The sequence below is a fragment of the Gopherus evgoodei genome, chromosome 2, assembly GCF_007399415.2.
Source record: "Gopherus evgoodei ecotype Sinaloan lineage chromosome 2, rGopEvg1_v1.p, whole genome shotgun sequence".
In the NCBI taxonomy this organism is placed as follows: domain Eukaryota; kingdom Metazoa; phylum Chordata; order Testudines; family Testudinidae; genus Gopherus; species Gopherus evgoodei.
This window is the reverse complement of record NC_044323.1, coordinates 92,063,000-92,083,185: the sequence shown is the minus strand read 5'-3', so window position 1 is coordinate 92,083,185 and position 20,186 is coordinate 92,063,000. Positions and strand designations below refer to the sequence as shown.

Sequence of the window (20,186 nt, the reverse complement as noted above, 5' to 3'; positions counted from 1 at the left end):
AAGGAGGCCACCAAACAACTCTCCAATAACAGATTCTACAGGCCACTTCCCTCAGATCGCACTGAGGAATACACTAAGAAACTGCACCATCTACTCAGGCCACTCCCTACACTAACACCGGAACAAATCAACATACCCTTAGAGCCCCAACCAGGGTTATTCTATCTACTACCCAAGATCCACAAACCCGGAAATCCTGGACGCCCCATCATCTTGGGCATTGACACTCTTACTGAAGGACTGTCTGGATATGTGGACTCTCCTACTCAGACTCTATGCCACCAGCACTCCCAGCTATCTGCGCGACACCACTGATTTCCTGAGGAAACTACAATGCATGGGTGACCTTCCAGAAAACACCATCCTAGCCACCATGGATGTAGAGGCTCTCTACACGAACATCCCACACACAGACGGAATACAAGCTGTCAGGAACAGTATCCCTGATGATGCCACAGCACAACTGGCTGCTGAGTTCTGTGCTTTTATCCTCACACACAACTATTTCAAATTTGATGACAATATATATCTCCAGATCAGTGGCACCGCTTTGGGCACCCGCATGGCCCCACAATATGCCAATATTTTTATGGCTGACCTGGAACAATGCTCCCTCAGCTCTCGTCCACTCACGCCCATTCTCTACCTACGCTACATTGATGACATCTTCATCATCTGGACCCATGGGAAGGAGACTCTGGAAAAATTCCACCACGATTTCAACAGCTTCCACCCTACCATCAACCTCAGCCTGGACCAATCTACACTGGAGGTCCACTTCCTAGACACCACGGTGCAAATAAGTGATGGTCACATTAACACTACCCTATGCCGAAAACCTACCGACCGCTATGCCTACCTTCATGCCTCCAGCTTCCATTCTGGGCACATCACACGATCCATTGTCTACAGCCAAGCACTGAGGTACAACCGCATCTGCTCTAACCCCTCAGACAGAGACCAACACCAACAAAATCTCCACCAAGCATTCTCAAAACTACAATACCTGCACGAGGAAATAAGGAAACAGATCAACAGAGCCAGACGTGTACCCAGAAGCCTCCTACTGTAAGACAAACCCAAGAAGGAAACCAACAGGACTCCACTGGCCATCACATACAGTCCCCAGCTAAAACCCCTCCAATGCATCATCAGGGATCTACAACCCATCCTGGACAATGATCCCACACTTTCACAGGCCTTGGGTGGCAGGCCAGTCCTCGCCCACAGACAACCTGCCAACCTGAAACACATTCTCACCAGTAACTGCACACCGCACCATAGTAACTCTAGCTCAGGAACCAATCCATGCAACAAACCTCGATGCCAACTCTGCCCACATATCTACACCAGCGACATCATCGCAGGACCTAACCAGATCAGCCACACCATCACCGGTTCATTCACCTGCACATCCACCGATGTAATATATGCCATCATATGCCAGCAATGCCCCTCTGCTATGTACATCAGCCAAACTGGACAGTCTCTACGGAAAAAGATAAGTGGACACAAATCAGATATTAGGAATGGCAATATACAAAAACCTGTAGGAGAACACTTCAACCTCCCTGGCCACACTATTGCAGACCTTAAGGTGGCCATCCTGCAGCTAAAAAACTTTGGGACCGGACTTCAAAGAGAAACTGCTGAGCTTCAGTTCATCTGCAAATTTGACACTATCAGCTCAGGATTAAACAGAGATTGTGAATGGCTTGCCAACTACAAAACCAGTTTCTTCTCCCTTGGTTTTCACACCTCAACTGCTAGAACAGGGCCTCATCCACCCTGATTGAACTAACCTCATTATCTCTAGCTTGCTTGCTTATATATACCTGCCCCTGGAAACTTCCACTACATGGATCAGACGAAGTGGGTATTCACCCACGAAAGCTCATGCTTCTAAACGTCTGTGAGTCTATAAGGTGCCACAGGATTCTTTGCTGCTTTTAGAGATCCAGACTAACACGGCTACCCCTCTGATACTTGCGTAAGTGTGTAAATGTATTTTTCATTGCAGTGATGTTTGCACCCCCAACTTGACAGGACACATCTAGTGACTTTTCATTCATTTACTTGTACTAAAATAGGTAGCGGTACAACAAAGAGAGATAGAGTTACTTGCTTTTCATTCCCTGTACAGTTAGGTAGAAAGGCCATGTGGAGCAGACTGTTTACATACATAGGGATGTCCCTTGAGTCCTCCTGAGAGATATCGATGCAACTTTCACGGAGGTGCTTTGCAATCCTCTCCTGAAGGATTCTAGGGATGGCAGCCTTATTTCTTCCTCCGCAGCAGGACACTTTCCCAGGCCAATCAATGGTAACTTCAGCAAGCAACATTGCAATAAATAGGCTAATGACATATGGGTCCTGGTTGGCTTTGGGATACCACCAGCAGCTGTGCTCTCTGCACCTTTGTTACCCTCAGGAGTGAGATACCAACTAAATTCACCATTGCTTGTGGAAAATGGTTCCAATATTCAGTGCCATTGCCATATACTCATAGTTTCATGCAGTTGACCACCTCCCTCCTCATTTCCCCCACCCCTGACAGGCCATACTCACCATGGCTGGTGCTGAGAGTAGTGCTATGGAGAAGCAGTCCAAAGAACTGTCAATAAGCATGTCTTGTTTAAAACTTTAGGGGAGCAAGGGAAGGGAGTTCTGAATCTTAATTGTCCCTTTCCATTGGGATTATACTGACAGTGTTAGCTCTGTGTGCTTTATCTGTAGCTGTTGCCATTGTGACCTTGAGGGGTTCCCCCTCCACACCCATAAAACACCTGACCCAGATGAGGAGGAGAAAAAAAGAGGTTTTGAGCTGACATGTTCAATGAGATCTTGCAAGCCAGTGCTGCATCAGATTGTGAACAGGGGGCCTGGAGAGTGAATATTGCAGACTGTATGGAGAAAGGCCCAGGAGTCCCATCAAGAAGAGGAGAGGAAGATACACCAAGACATAACGGGGCTTCTTCAGCTGCAAATGCAGATGCTGCAGACTCACATGAACCTAGAGGCTCAACAGTCACAGGCTTACCTCCCTTTGCAGTTCCTGGAGAGCTACAGTACAGCATCTCCCTACACCACCACCCCCCAACTTTGAACACAGAATCTGGGGTCGCATCCCTACCTCTACCACTGCACACTGGCGAACATTAAAGACAACCACATCTTCATATACAGTGAACTCTGGGAGCCACATATGATGTATGTGTAGTTAAAAATGGATATGAATGTTCCTTCCCCTTCCTTAAGCTCTGTTCTACAAATTTGTTAAGATTTTAATGTATTTGCTTTTAACTTGTGTAACCCACACACCTTCTAGGTGTGGTGTTCTGTCCCATCTAGTGGCACCGAGACCACTTAGACAGAGATATAAAATGAGTCTGCCCTACAGCCTTAGCTAACAGCCAGCTGGCTTTTAGTTTCATGCTGTAGAGCAGGGATCGACAACCTTTCAGCAGTGGTGTGCCGAGTCTTCATTTATTCACTCTAATTGAAGGTTTTGCGTGCCAGTAATACATTTTAACCTTTTTAGAAGGTCTCTTTCTAGAAGTCTATAATATATAATTAAACTATTGTTGTACATAAACGAAATAAGTTTTCAAAATGTTTAGAAGTTTCATTTAAAATTAAATTAAAATGCAGAGCTCCCCAGACCGGTGGCCAGGACCCAGGCAGTGCGAGTGCCATTGAAAATCAGCTCATGTGCCGCTTTCAGCACACGTGCCATAGGTTGCCTACCCCTGCTGTATAGGCTCATGTACTAAGCTCCAGAGATTCCAGGTTCGATCCAGCCCGCTGACAACCGGGGTCTGTCGGAGTTACAGTTGCACAGAATTTTTTTAAAATGTTTTCGTTACTCAATTAAACTATTGCTTGGAAAATAATTCCTCTTTATTAGTTCACAACATATGCTGCTGAGTGACTGGCAGTAGTGAAAGCACCCACTGACTTGTTACGGTACAGTGTGACACAATTCAGAGGCTCTGTGACAAACACAGTGTAATAATCATAAATGGACAGCAAGCACCACAGAATTAATAGGTGCATTGTCAGTGTTCTATTCATAGATGTACACCAAGCACCGTTCCTAACAGGCCCCCGCACTGCAGGTAGAGCACAATACTCCACAATGCATAACTGTGGCTTGCTGTTAAAGTGCTCGTTCAAAGCCTCTCTGAGTTGTGCTGCTCCATGTTGAGCTTTTCTGAAAGCTCTTGTGCCTGGCTGCGAAAACTCAGCAGAGGGCCCCTCCACCTCCACCTTCCAACCCAGTGGAAACGTTTCCCCTTTTGCTTCACAGTTACTATGCAGGACGCAGAAGACAGCTATAACCACTGGGATATTTTTTTAATTGAGATCCAATCTTCTGAGTAAACAATGCCAGCATCCCTTCAATCTACCAACAGCACATTCAACTGTCATTCTGCACCTTCTGAACCAGTAGATAAATCTTTCCTTGGTGCTATCGAGGTGGCTGGTAATAGCTTCATGAAACAGGGGAGTAAGGAGTAGGCTGGGTCCCCTGCGATCACTACTGGCATTTTAACGTTGCCAATGGTAACCCGCCGGTATGGAAAGAAAGTCCCTGCTTGCAGCTTTCTGAACAGTCTGGTATTCTTAAAGGTGTGAGCATCATGCACCTTCCCTGACCAGCCAATGTTGATGTTAGTGAAGCATACCCAGTGATCCACCAGTGCTTGCATAACCATAGGAAGACAGCCATTTCTGTTGATGTTCCCTGTGGCAAGGTGGTCTGGTGCCAAAATAGGGATATGTGTGACATCTATTCCTCCATTGCAATTCAGGAGTCCCATAGGTGCAAATTCATCCACTATGTCCTGCATGTTGCTGAGAGTCACAGTCCTTTGTAGCAGGAAATGATTAATGGTCCTGTATACTTGCATGACAATGGCCTCCACAATGGATTTTCCATTTCCAAAATGATTTCCCACTGACTTTTGGATTTGGAATTTTCCACAGTGCAATCACCACTTGCTTCTCCACTATTAGTGAAGCTCTCATTCTGGCGTTCCTGTGCTGGAGGTCTGGGGCAAGAGCAGCACTCAGATCCGGGTATGTTGCCTTGCACATCCAAATGTTCTGCAACCATGCTCGTCCCAAACCGGCAGTATGATGCAATCCCACCAGTCAGTGCTCATTTCTCGAGCCTAGAAGCAGCACTCCGCCATTTTCAGCTGCTCTGTGAATGTCACCAACAACCTTGAATTGTCCTCCAGCAATCTGCCCTTCAGGAAATGATCATGTTCCTCGTGGCTCTTCTTCTGGCTCTGCAAGTACTCCTGGATTGTTTGTCCTGTGCTTGCAACATTCAGAACAATAGTGCAGGCTCCATGATTCTACTAGAGATGGTGGAAAGTGACAAGTCCCACTTGGGTTTGATGGATTTTCAAATTAAGTATGAAAATTATGGGATAGAGATGGCATTCTGGGGTGGAGAAAGTTGCATGATGGTAACTGGGCCCTGCAGTCCCAGTACCCCTGCACAACTCATTTCTCCTCACCATAAAACTTCCCAAAAGACAGTGCATTGGATGATGGTGAGTTGCCCTGCACTGTCCATTAACACAAGCGCTCCTGGTGAGTATGTGCAGTGCTGACACAGGGCGTGAAATATGCGCATGCACAAGCAATATACTAACTGCAGTGGCTTTATGCTGGTGTAAGTTGTGTCGGAAAAAAATTGGTATTGTAGACATACCATAAATCATTGAAAGTATGTGGGACTTACGCTGCTAAGTCTCTTGGGTGCTTTTGAAAATTTTACCCATAACCTTTTTTTCAGAAGCAGCAGCTGACACTGTACTCTGTGCAGCCAGCCAGCAATGAGGAGGTGCGGAATGGTAGTGTTCTAGAAATGAGTTGTGTCCCCTTTCTCCAAGTGACAAAGACTTAATTTCTTCCAGACAATACTGTTTCCTAGGGAAACACATTTGCTACATTTATAACATCATTCAGGGTGTTGCGACATTTCCATACTAGACAGTGTTCCTTCTATTTTGGGATTTGAAGGAACAAAACCCTCTGTAGTCAGCTATGTGGCAACACACAGAATGGTTGTGTTGCATATTTACAACAAAGCAGAGTTAACACAACTGGAATCTTACTGCTTTTCAGTGGACGTTTATTGGAGGAAAGCAATATGTATTCAGGAGGGAGAATTGCAGAAAACATTATGTTCTGTTCTCTGAATTTCCTAATCAAAATGTAGTTTTGCCATCACACATAGCTGATATCTGGAAGGAACAAATGCAGCTTAAAAAATATCAAACTGTTTACTGCTAGCTTCATGCATCATTCCTGAAAAATGCTCATGCTGAAATCTGAACGTTCTGCTTTTGCTAGGCCATGAGATATAGTGTCCATAGAAGACCTCTTCATTTTCCCTAGCCCCACAAAAGCATGGTTGATGCTGTAGGAGTAAAGGTGGCAAAATGTACCTTGATCTTTTTGTCGTAACTATTTATGATTAGCTGTCATCACACTAATGTGTAGCAATAATGTTTTTGTGAATTTGCTGCCTGGAACACCCCAAAAATTCTTAATGTTATCAAGCTGAATATTAAAAAGTAAGCAAAACTGAGTACTACTAGCTTGCATTATTGAACTGAACCAGTGAAATAATTAATATGTTTAATTGCTCTGATGTGATGTTCTAACAGTGAATTTGCCTTCTTTTTTTAATCAGAAAAAACCATTGTCTGCAATAATAAAAGAAGTTTGTGATGGGTAAGTTCTGATGCTATGTTTCCTTTGATTCTTAAAATAAATAACAGAGAGAAATGGTCGCTGTGGTAATGTCTCTTAGTGAACCAACTTCTGTTGGTGAGAGAGCAAGCTTTGGGGAACCTTGTTTTCCAGACCTGAAGAAGAGCTCTGTGTGAGCACAAAAGCTTGTTTTTCTCACCAGTAGAAGTTGGTCCAATAAAAGATCACCCACTTTGTGTCTCTACTAGCCTAGGATTGACGCAGCTACAACACTGCATAAAATAAATAGCAGACATACAGATTTTCTGCAAGATAAATAAAATATCCCTAGTGATGACTTTCCTAAATTCTGAAGTTGATTTCAAAAAGGTTTTATTTTCAGACTTAGGACTTGGCTACACTTGCAAGTTAGAGTGCATTAAAGCAGCCCCGGGTGTCCTAACTCCCGACGTGTCCACACTGGCAAGACATGTAGAGTGCCTGGACTCTGCAGCTGGAGTGCTCCTGGTAATCCACCTCCACGAGAAGCATAAAGCTTGCTGTGCCCTGGCTGAAATGCCTGGGTGTCAGTGTGGACAAGGTGTTGCATTACTGTGCTGTGATTGGCCTCTGGAAACGTCCAATAATCCCCTGAAGTCAAGTGGCCACTCTTCTCATTGTGTTGAAATTGGCTGCAGGCATGCGGATATCCCCTTTCAAAGCTCCATTTCTGACAACCAGCATGCTTCTCTTCTCTGGGACAAAGCAAGCCATTAGTGTGGAATGCTGCTGTTGTGAGTGTGCGTGTGATGAGGGGGAAGGGAAGGGGGTCTGCTGCTTCTGAACTTACAAGACACCATGCTGACAGAGTCTCAGCGCCCCAAAACACACCTTCTCTCCCCCCACATACACACAACACACTCCCTGTCATACCCCCCCCGCCCATTTGAAAAGCATGCTGCAGGCACTTGCACACTGGGATAGCTACCGCAATGCACTGCTCTTTGGAGCGTTGCAAGAGCTACTAATGTGGCCATGCTAGTGCGCTTGCAGCTGACAGTGTAAACACACTGCAGCGTTTTCCCTGCTGCCGTCTCCGAAGGCTGGTTTAACTCCCAGTACTCTACATATGCAAGTGTAGTCATGCCCTTAGAATTTGCAAAATCCACTGGCCAGCTAAATTCAATCTGAAAACTGTGTACCGGGAAAATTAAAAAGTGCTTTATTAAGGGGTAAAACTCATTTCTGTGCAGAAAGCCATCACAAAACCTACACACCCCTTAAGTGCGGGTTTTAGAGATGAGTTTTAACTGTAGAGTGCAAACACTTTATTGAGCATCTCTTTCAGTTCACAAATCAAGAAACATAAACTGTGAATTGTGTTTCTAAGCCTGGTGGCTGTTGTGCAAATACCTAATCGCTGGAACAAGCAGCATAGAAGTGAAATGTTAAACATAACCTGTTATAATAAGAAACTGTCATATTGTAATATTTAAACAGCATGTTTAATGTTTGCAAAAAATGCTCTTTTAATTAATTTTTAACTAGTGATACAGAAGGACAGAAACTAGTTTAAAGTTAATGAAACTACAGCTAAAATATAGTAAAAGGCATATAGATTTTTGTAGTACTGTTTTTTTATTTGTTAAGGAGCATCTGTATGCCTGGTGCTGTAAGAGTCACCAAGACAAGTTCCCTGCCCAGAGAGTTTTCCAGCATAATGGCCTGATGTTATAGGCACATATCTGTTGTAATGAGTTCAGTCTATCCGACTTTTTATAGTGGAAACTACACGTAGTAGTGTTGATAGGATGGGGCTGTTCTGGAATTTTTGTTTGTTCGATTTTTGACTATGATGTAACTGCCATTTAGGATTTATCTGTAATAAAGTAATTTTGTTTTCATAAAATGCTTTATATTGAACTTTGATATTAATGTAATGGAAGGTGTTCAGAAGATTTATTTTTGTGTTTTAAACCTTGGTATTTGAAAGAATATATTATTGCATTGTTTCTGTCACTCAATGGTCAAGCTGAGGGCTCTCCATTTCAAATTGTCAGGGGAAGGAGAGAAGAAAGGGAACAATATTCCATTAAATGAGTTGTGAGTGTTTTGTACTTTTCTCTCTTCTCCTTGGATGTATGATTGTTTTTTCTCATTGTTGAGCGGACATGTTGAAAAATCTATAGATAGGACAGTACGTGAGACAGATGGACACTTGATTGTTGATAATGTTAAACACCAATAATGAAGCTTCTTTTTTTCTCTTTCATTTTCTTATCATATATTTTCATATTTTTAAGGTGGTCTCTTGTGAACCATGAATATTATGCACTGCAACATGCTGATAGTTCCAATTTCTATATCACAGAAAAGGTAGGTAAACCACTTGACATGACTTTTTTGCATATTCTATTTCAAATGTTCTTGCACTAACAGGCTGGTTTTGAAGCTAATTTAGAGGAAATTTTTAATTTTAAATTTTGATTTTGGAGTACTTGGACCAACCAGGTTGTAATGGGTCGGGCTTGCGTCATCTAAACTCTGGCTGGAAACACTGTCATAACATAATTCTACATACAGGAGTGTAATTGAAATATCTGAGTGCTTTTTTTAGTGAAGCTTCCCATTAGGCAAGGATGGTCAATGTACTGAATTTATTTCTTAATTAAATAGTATTTCTGAGAGTGATTAATTGCAGCAATTTCTGTTCAAATTTAGGGCTACTTCACTGCCACTAAAATTGGTGAAAAATAAAAATGATAGCACTTCAAATTTAGAGGCAGGGCTGGCTCTAACTTTTTTGCCGCCCCAAGCAAAAAAGAAGAGCGCCGCCCCGCCCTACCCTCCGAGCGTTGCACCGCCTGAAGCCCCGCCCCCCGAGCGTCACACCACCCAAAGCCCCTGCCCTCCCTCCAAGATCCGCGCCAAGCCCCTGCCCCCTCCAAGCGCCGCGCTGCTCTAAGCCCCCACTGCCCCTCTGGGCGCCCCACGCCGCCCTGCCTGAAGCCCAATCACCCGAGCGTTGTGCTGCCTGAAGCCCCACCTCCCAAGCATCACGCCACCCGAAGCCCCGCCCCACAAGCGGCACGCCACCCAAAGCCCCTGCCCCCCCTCTGAGAGCCACGCCAAGCCCCCGCCGCCCTCCAAGCGCCGTGCTGCTCTAAGCCCCCGCCCCCCTCTAAGCACTGTGCTGCTCTAAGCCCCCGCCCCTCTGGGCGCCCAAGTGCCCCCCCCGCTCGAAGCCCCCCCCACCAAGCGCCGGGCCGCAGAAACAAAAAAAAAACCCATCCAGCGCTGCCCAGAGGAACCAAAAAAAAACCTTGAGTGCCTCCCTGCCCCAAGGTGCCACCCCAAGCACGTGCTTGGTCAGCTGGTGCCTGGAGCCGGCCCTGTTTAGAGGCAAAGTATAGTCCTGTTATTTGGCATCAGTGGTGCAGTTGCACGAATGGTAGCATCAGTGGCATTTTTACCATTGTGCCATCTAACCCTGTTTAGACTTAAGCACAATTATGTGGAGGATTACATATTGTTACCTCTTTTTGGCTTGAGTGGTTCCATTAGGAGGTGAAATCGATGATAGTCAGTTGACGACAGTCAGTTCTGTCTTTGATACAATCCTGCTTGTTTATGTACAAAGGCCTATCTGCTAGGATACAGGAGAATTCAAAAAGGGGGCAATTTCTTTGACTTTGCCCACAGTTGCTAAACGCTTTCAGGATTTTAGTTTTTTTCCGGTGCTTCCACGTCTGGTGCTTCCTTGCTATTCTACCTTCTTCTTTGGTCTTTCTCCTGCTTTTTTCAGCACAGAGCACACACTTCTGCTAAAACAATACTCAGTGAAGCCCCTCTGCCCACATAGTTGAAATTCCTCAGCAGCCTCGCAAGTGCCTTTGTCTTGGGTAATGACATATGCCAGTGTTTTGGTTGGAGGTCCTTTTTGTTTCTGCTATCTGATTCCGTCAAAGAGCTCAATGGCTTCTTATAACTGTCCTAAATGAAGGACTTTGTTTTTGAGAGTGGTTTCAGTGAGGTGTAGCCCAACCCATGACAATATAAAATCAGCGGAGACAAAAACATATTTGCTGAACTCACCTTTTTTGGCAAGGAATTAATTTCCACCTGACCTGTTATCATAAATGAAGTATTATAACGTGATGCATAACCTCACACACTGATCTTATATATTTGTGTTTTGTGGAGCCAGTTCAGTTGAGGATACAGTTAATCTTATCTCTGAATTTTGTTGTCTTATATTGATTTGTGTGCAAACCTTTCCATTATTTAAACATTTTTTGTTTTGGGGTTTTTTTTTTTTGGCGGATGGGTTGGGGAGGGAGAGAGAAAAGATAGGCAGGGTGAATTGAAGGGGCTAGAGGTGCTGTCATATTTTGAACCTGACTACATGGAAGAGTCCAAGTTTCAGAGGGAGAGCAGGGTGCCACAAAATAAACGTTAACTTACTGCATAAGCTAGCTATGAACATAAACGTTAGTGAGAAATTAGCACTTACTTATGACATTTTTTTATTAAAATTTGTTTCCTTGTTTTCAGAATTACAGTGGTAATTGGTTTTAAAATGTAAAATAAGAGTTCTGATGGTGCCCATGGTCTTGATGTTTATCAGTCCCTCTGCTGCTGATGTTTGTGCACGTACACATTCACTGGGAAGCAGCATAGAGGAAATTAAAACATGTAAGATGTACAGTATTTGTGGAAGGCTAAAGAAAGCTTCAGTACACCACTTCCCTTTTTTCTAAGTGGCTGATCTAGTAGAAATGAGTTGCAAGGACTGTGTAATACTTGCCACCTCCCTGCTACATGCTGTACTTCTGCTCCAGCTTTGCATGTGTGATGTTGGTTTAAGTTGTTTTGGGGGCCAGATGCCACGGCAATGGGCAGTTCACAAAAACATGTAGTTGCATGAGCTTAGACTGTAATTAATTGTAACTCTAATAAAATTGGGAAGCATACTAATTAAGCGTGATGCACTCATTTAAACAATTCAAAGGTTTGCACTCCTTGTCTAGTGTAATTCTGCTGAGCTCACTGAAATGACAGCAGAGATGAATTTGGCCTAAAGAATGCAGTTGGTATGTTGCTACAAAGGCAGTACTCTTAACCTGTACAGTAAGGGCCTGATCCAGAATTCAATGTAATCAGTGGGAAGATTCCCATTAGTTTCATGTGCATTTATTTATGAGGCTAACTGGGCTGCACACAGGAAAAGAATGTAACTAAATTCCCAAGTGATTCCCAGTATTTCTAGATACTGTCTTAATCAATGTCAAAGTGTTAAACTGATCATTATAAGTAATGAAAATGATTTGGCTGGGTTTTATGTAGGTCAGCTAAAATTTTGTGTCAACATTTTTTTTGTAAAAAATCTGCGGTTTTGACCAAATGAGAGTCTTCTTTCCGAAGAAAATTTCAATTTTTCATTGAAAAATGGAACACTTGACAGCCAGAAAAGTTTCTGGAATGTTTTGATTCGGATATGTGACATGGTGCCTTGTGTCCCCTCACTATTGTGTGGGCTGGGCTTCCCGGCTAGACTACATCTCCCATGATGCACTTCCTATTCCCTAGGAAGACTATGGTGCATTATGGAAGATGTAGTCTAACCTGGGAACCTGGCCAATAGAGGAGAATGGGAGCACGAGGCACTTGAATGACAACTTTCATGAGGCAGCACAGTGGCATTTCTAAATCAAAATATTTTTGGTTTTGGCTGAAATACTTAGGTTTTGGATTTTTCCTGAAAAGTCAACATTTCTGGGTGAGTAGACAAGAACCCATTTTCTGACCAGTTCTAGTCTTATGCCATGTTTATAAATAGAGAGATATCTGACTGGGATATAGACTGTAAGAGATTTACATGGATATTTTTGAAATTTGATTTTCCACTGTGTACATGCTGACTGACTTTCTTGGTGTTCTTGTCTGTTCTAATTTCTCCCGTTCTTTTTGCGGCTACAGACTAACGCGGCTGCTACTCTGAAACCCATTTTAATTTCAAACACCATTCTCAGTGTCTGTGTCCTGGCAATGGTGATGGCCAAACTGAAGGTGTTAACATAATCACAAAGAATCTTCCTCATAGTCAGTAATTGTGACTGCAGCGCTTACTAGCATGTGCATTTACTTATGGGGCTATCCATGCTACTGAGCAGCGTTTGGGCAATCAAATGTACAAGGCATTGTGCAGTATACAAAGCAGTTTGTTTTTATCCCAGGTTGCATGGACTTCTGTTAAGTTCGGAAGATGCTTTTTTTACTGTTGTCATAGAGCTGTTTCGTGTATTTCCAGTTGGGACTTAAGTTTATTTTTCTTTTGTTTAATAAACCCCACTCCTTCCCTTCCTGCAACAAACTGAAAAAATGGAAGGGAGCTTTGATGACACAGTAAAGTGTTTAGAAAGACTAAATTTAGCAGTCTCCAAGGACTGCTCGTAAATTTATTTTAAAAAATATATACAGACCATATATACAGTTTTTCATTTAACTGTTTAAGTCATACCAGATAACCTTTTGAGCATGCCTCAGTTCATTTCAGGACCTTCCTCCTTCCTCTTGTTTCTTTTTCTTTTTAAAATTCAAATTAGTAGACACTTCAAAGGCTTCCAGGGGGGAAACTATTGAATGAACTAATTTAGGAAATGGCTGATATTTCTCCTCCCCTCCTGAATAATATAATGGGAATGTTTTGCCCATCACATTTATTGTGACGCACATTTTCCAAGAATGAGGCACGACTGAACTTGACTGTTTACACATAAGTACTGTATGTGCAGAGAAGCAAAATTTGAGAAATACTCAGGCTGTTTTGAAGAAAAGAATCAGGCGTACATTTCGACAGGCTGCTCAGCTCTAACCTCTACTCTTGGTGGGTTTCGTGTTTCTATCTTGGAGAAGATTTGCTCTGGGCTTTTTCTGTTTGGTTCAGAAAAATGTTTGCTAGCTTTTCGTTGCTTTTAATTCATGCTTTGGGTGGGAAGAGACTGTCATTTAGAACATTTTGGGTTGTGCTGCAAGAAAGATTTTGATGAGTTTGTTTATTCCATGCTGAAAAAATGTAGTATGTCTGACTCTGAGTCACGTAAATAACTGAGAAGAGCATTAAATGCCACCAGTATTACTCGCACGTCTGTGACTTTTATTAATGTTGTTCACGGTTTACTGCTGGCTGCTGGATGCACGCTTTAAAGAGATGATTATACATGCCGCTTCTACATGGTCTCCCCATATTTTGCTTAGTAAGATGCTGCTTCGAAAGTCAATGCAGGGAAAATGCCAGCGGTCATGATAATCTTGTGTTCTTCAGTGAAGCTAGTAGCCTAATGAAGAATAGATGGGTCACAGCAGTGAGCAGTTTAACTCCACTGAGTGACACACAGACCTCTTATGAGAGGCCGTCACTAAAGCACAAGTTTAATGTTTTGCACTGTTGGCAAAGATTAACTGTCCCTGTATAGATATTCACAAGTCTATGTGCAGGTCATATCTTTGATGAGCTGGTCACTTGTTAACTTATGGCCTTTCAGTTAAATACTGGTTCCAAATACACCTTTACCTCGATATAACACTGTCCTTGGGAGCCAAAAAATCTTACTGCGTTATAGGTGAAACCGCATTATATTGAACTTGCTTTGATCCACCAGAGTGTGCAGCCCGGCCCCCCGGAGCACTGCTTTACTGCGTTCTGTCCGAATTCGTGTTATATTGGGTCGCGTTATATCGGGGTAGAGGTGTAATAGGAAATTTTGATGTGAAAATGTTATGAACATGGAACTGTTAACACATGGCTCACAATTATATTTTCATTTTCATGTGATGAACAGCACATCTGTGTCTTGGTTGTCCCCGGGGGAATTCCTAGCTTTGAAACTGTTCTTTATTTCCTCATGTCACCTTAAAACCACACACTCACCTAATGGCTCTCTGTTCACATGGCTTTTCTAACTTCATAACAAAATGAAATAGAGCCACTGGAGCAATCAGTGTAAAAGATTAACAATAACCTTCTCAATCAGTGGTAAGGGAAAAGTTTTAGCAGGTCAGCCAGGATTCCTACTAGAGATGGTTCAAATGGAGGAAGAGAGGCTTTGGAGCCAGAAGTGTTTGGGTCCCAGGTTTTGGTGTGGCCTGTAATAAAACATTTTTAAATCTATGCCACAAAAGAGCATAACAGCTTCCTTTTCTTTCCCTCCCTGCCCATTGCTTTACTATTTTGTTTTTCTTGCTTTGTTTTCTGTTGTTATTTTTTGGGAAAAAATTAAATACAATACAAATGTAAAAAAAGGAAGCACGTGATAGCAGTTTTTATTAAAATGTAGGAAGTTATGAAGACAGTAAGAAGAAAGTAAGTTAGCTATATATAATGCCAAAATTTAATCACAAAAATTTAACTAGTATTTTAAGTAACCTCTTCATTGGTTTTATTCAGTTATTTGCAATCCTTTTAAAAGGTTTGTTGTAACTGGGAGGTACTTAAAATAGTTGAGACTTATTATTTATTTGTATTATTGTACTGACTGAGAGCCCCAGTCATGCATCATGCTAGGTGTTGTACAAAAAAAAAAATAGCCCTTATAAACTTTGGGAGAGATGGGGGTGGTGGTGGCTGTAGTTCTTATTAGAGTGGACTGATTTAAATCAAAGTAATTAAAATAATCAGTTTTAATCATTATTTAAGTGAGCATGCAGGAAACTTTGATTTAAATTGTAGATATTAATCATATTTTGTATTTCTAATTAATTATTTTCCTAAAGAAAGGTTGATTGTCATTGTTTGGTAGCCATTAAAACACTTTGATTTGCAATTAAATGTAGCCTTTATGCTAAATACGGTGCTTCTTTTTGCTAACTAGGAGGACACACTATAGCCATACACATTTATTTAAGCAATCATACAGCTTTTGTTCTGATTACTAATTTTTACATTTTTAATCATTAGAAAATGAGTGATGCATTTGTTGTATACTAGATGATGGTTAATTTTTACTTGTAATTTTTGTCAATCTTTTATTTGGATGGAAATTCAAAATCAGTTAAAAATGGATAAAACCAGAATTTTAATTTTTTATCAGTTAAATGAAATTACCTTAAATGTGCTGGATACATAAGAGAAGAAGTTTATCACGTGCTTTTGTATTTAATTTTAAACTAATTTATTAAACAAAGGAAGTATTCTCTAATTAGTGAATTGAACTCATGGTTTCTGGTTAGGGTTGCCAGGCATCCAGTTTTCAACCGGAACGCCCAGTTGAAAAGGGACCCTGGAGTCTCCGGTCAGCAGTGCTGACCATGCTGTTAAAAGTCCAGTCAGTGGTGCAGTGGGGCTAAGGCAGGCTCCCTACCTGGATCTGCATGGCTTCCAGAAGCGACCGGCATGTCCCTGCGGCCCCTAGGCACAGGGGTGGCCAGGAAGGCTCTGTGTACTTCCCTTTCTCCCCCCCAAGCGCTGGCTCCCCAACTCACTTTGGCTGGGAACCACGGCCAATGAGAGCTGTGGAGGCAATGCCTGTGAGAGAGGGCAGTGCATAGAGTTGCCTGGCTGTGCCTCCACTTAGGGGCTGGAGGGACATGCTGGCTGTTTCCAAAAAACACCTGGTGTAAGCGCCACCCAGAGCCCACATCCTGAACCCCTACCCCAGCCCTGAGCCCCTTCCCACACCCAAACTCCCTCCTGGAGCCTGTGCTCCCTCCATGCTCCCTCCACCTGAGCATAGAGTTATGTTCTTGACCATCTTCCGGAGCTCTCACTCCCTCCCATGCCCCAACCCCCTGCCACACCCTTGAGAAAGTGAGCGAGGGTGGGGGGAGAGCAAGCGACAGAGGGAGGTGGGAATGCAGTTAATAGGGGGAGGGTTCGATAAGGAGTGGGGCTGGGTGGGACCTTGGGAAAGGGGGGCGGGACAAGGGTGTTCAATTGTCTAAAATCAGAAAGTTGGGAACCCTATTTCTAGTCCCCATGATTGTCAAGATTTTAGAACCTATAGATCTTTCTCAGCTAGTTTTTATTCATATATTGGAGGAGGAAAACAAGTTTTCCTGCTCTTCCAAATCCCAGCGGGTTTTTAACTTTGAATGAACTAGTCATTGAACTTAACTAGTTGCATAAACTGAAATAAAAAATACTCTTTCTGCACCTGCAAAAGAGTCTATTGCTGTCAAAAGCTTGTTTAGCACTTCAACAATTGGTCTTCCAAGTGCTCAGCCATTGACGTCAAATGTTTGACTTTCTTTAAAATTTGACAGCAAATATATGCTGATTAATATTATTTTTGGTATTTAATTCAGTTGATTTTAATAGATTATATGTAGTTTAGGTCTTAACATAGCTGTCAATTTTAAATGTAATTTTAAATAGGTTTATTTTGAAAAAAATCAGTTAAAGTTAATTTAAAAGAATGTGATTATGTGATAATCATAGATGTTTAACCACGCTGGTTCTTAGAAGTGCAATTTTACATAGTGATACAAGTCTAGGTTGGAACTTTACCATTGGCCCTGCATAAGGAACAGAGAGGGTTAAAACACTTGAAGACCATCCAGGATCAGTCACAAATTTCTCCTGCTCCTTTATCCTGGTGCAGCTTACTCCTTGCAGTGTGCCTGGCCAGATACTTTGGCTGGCAAGTGGTGAAAGGCCGGGTAGGGAGAAAGCTCTTTTTTCACTTTCTGCTCCCTTACCATGAACTTACTTGAAATAGGGAATGTGTAGCTGCTTTGTCTTCCTTTCCTTCCCCTGTGGCTAGAGTCAAAATCTTGAGCAGGCGAGTAAGGAGGAAGGGTGGATATACTATAGAGAGGTGCCATATTCTTCTTTACTACCCTACATGTCTGAGCAAGAGCTGTAACTATCAAGCCCATAATAATGAGTCATTTGTATTTCTACATATGATGGTATTGCGGTGTAGGGCCTGATTCTGCTTGCGTCCTTGTGGGCCAGACCTATGTTCACTTGGTGTTTAGCAGTTGTGATGTTCCACAATGTTGAACAAGTTTCATTTAAGAGAAACTTTGAAATTGATTTAGGGTATGTCTTCTCTGCAGTTAGCCTGGGCTCTTAGCTAGGTATTGCTCCTAACCCTCCTCCCATCCATACACAGATCTCTCAGTTGAGTTTGGTGGTGCTTTAACCCCAGGCTTGTTGGCTGGCTGGGGCTGTGGGTTAGAGCCCGGGTTCCTCTCTTGTTTGGACTGGTAACCTGCCTGCTTTTCAGAAGGGATGCAGGCTGAATCACTCACATTCTTATAAAAAGAACAGGAGTACTTGTGGCACCTTAGGCCATGGCTACACTTACAGTTTTGCAGCGCTGGTAGTTACAGCTGTGTTCGTACAGCTGTGTAGGGCCAGCGCTGCAGTGTGGCCACACTGACAGCTACCAGCGCTGCAGTGTGGCCACATTTGCAGCACTTGCAGCGCTGTTGGGAGTGGTGCATTATGGGCAGCTATCCCACAGAGCACCTCGTCCCATTTTGGCGCTGTGGCTTGTGGGAAGGGGAAGGAAGTGTGCGGGTCTTTCCGCTTCCTGTTCCAACGCCCCGTGGTGCTTTGCTACACATTCCGAGCAGTTTGGCGCCATTGTGAGTCTGCAGTGCGATTTCTGAGATTTCTGTTACAAATGGAGCCTGAGCTGCTGAGGACCTTGCTGATGAATGTTGCCAGCACATCACGCATGGCAGTGGAGCTATTCCTTCAGCTGCAAAGTGACAGTGAGGAGTCAGACGATGATATTGAAATGCCTGACGCTCAAGACACTCAATTGCTTGTGGCAGTAACAGACGTGCTCGGCACCGTGGAACGGCGCCTTTGGGCTCGGGAAACCAGCACTGAGTGGTGGGATCACATCGTCCTGCAAGCCTGGGATGATGAGCAGTGGCTGCAGAACTTTCGGATGAGAAAAGCCACTTTCATGGGACTGTGTGTGAGCTTGCCCCCACCCTGCGGCGCAGGGACACGAGATTGAGAGCTGCCCTGCCAGTGGAGAAGCGGGTGGCTATTGCAATCTGGAAGCTGGCAACTCCAGACAGCTACCGATCGGTCGCGAACCAGTTTGGAGTGGGAAAGTCCACCGTTGGAATGGTGCTGATGCAAGTTTGCACAGCCATTAATCGCACCCTGCTAAGAAGAACTGTGACTCTGGGGAACGTGCAGGACATTGTGAATGGCTTTGCACAAATGGGTTTCCCTAACTGTGGAGGGGCAATAGATGGGACGCATATTCCTATTCTGTCCCCACCCCACCTGGCATCAGAGTACGTTAATCGCAAGGGGTATTCCTCCGTGGTTCTGCAAGCGCTTGTGGATCACCGTGGGCGTTTCACTGACATTTACTCAGGATGGCCTGGAAAGGTGCATGACGCACGCATCTTTCGGAACAGTGCCCTGTTCAGGAAGCTGCAGGCCAGGACTTTTTTCCCAGACCGCAAGATCACAGTAGGGGACGTCGAAATGCCCACTGTGATCCTTGGAGACCCCGCTTACCCCTTAATGCCTTGGCTCATGAAACCGTATACAGGAAAGCTTGACAGGAGCAAGGACCGGTTCAACTACAGGCTGAGCCGGTGCAGAATGACTGTGGAGTGTGCTTTTGGCCCTTTGAAAGCCCGCTGGAGGTATCTTTATGGGAAGCTAGATTTGGGGGAAAGCAGCATCTCCGCTGTTATATCCGCGTGCTGTACCCTCCATAATATTTGTGAAAGGAAGGGTGAAAGATTCAGTGAGGAATGGACCTCCGAGATTTGACGCCTAGAGGCTGAATTTGCACAGCCAGAGAGCAGGGCTACTAGAGAGGCCCAGGAAAGGGCTTCAAGGATTAGGGATGCCTTAAGGGAGCAATTTGATGCTGAGAGCCAACAGTAATGTTTGGTGCCTTTGCTGTGCTCCTTTCTACCTTGGGGTACAGTATTTACCACTTCCTGCAATAATAAAAAGTATTGTAAAAGCCATAAAATCCTTTATTCAGAGTACAGTACATAACAGGCCAGGGGGGTTAGGGTGGTGGACTGTACATTCAGAGGTTTGAATATGTCCTGTTTGGATTACTGTTCAATGTCTGCTGCACTTCAGGATTACTATGCTGCAGAGTAATGGGGGTGGAGTGCACAGAGTAAGAATTGTAGTTATCAGGGCTGGTAGGTGATCGTACAGGTGTTGGGGGCAGCTGGGGGTAATAAGAAACTGGCTGCTGGAGAAAGGTGTTTTTGCAAATACTGGGGAACAAGAAAGAGAGCTGTGGGAGGGGTGTGGGTTACCACGGTACAGATCTGCCTGCATGGCTACGAGAGATTCGAAAGAGTCAGTTTGGCGAGCCAGGAGGCTTATCGTGTGCTTTGAGGTTTTTTTGGTAGCCAATTCCTTTCTCCTGCTTTGTGTTTGCCTCCACTCATACATTTTCTCTCTCCATTCCTGCGTCTTCCTACTTTCTCTGTTGTAGTGATTCATAACTGCTTTGATCAATTCC

General features: G+C 43.6%; 1 protein-coding gene across 3 annotated transcripts in view; it reads left to right on the top strand.

The window, feature by feature from the left end:
- ELMO1 (engulfment and cell motility 1) overlaps positions 1–20,186 on the top strand; it is a 464,971-nt gene that overhangs the window by 102,146 nt on the left and 342,639 nt on the right. For all 3 annotated transcript variants that reach the window (XM_030551368.1, XM_030551367.1, XM_030551369.1), the window contains exons 3-4: positions 6,716–6,756; positions 9,018–9,090. In XM_030551368.1, the coding sequence (XP_030407228.1) occupies positions 6,716–6,756; positions 9,018–9,090 (114 nt within the window). The remainder of the gene's footprint in view (positions 1–6,715; positions 6,757–9,017; positions 9,091–20,186) is intronic.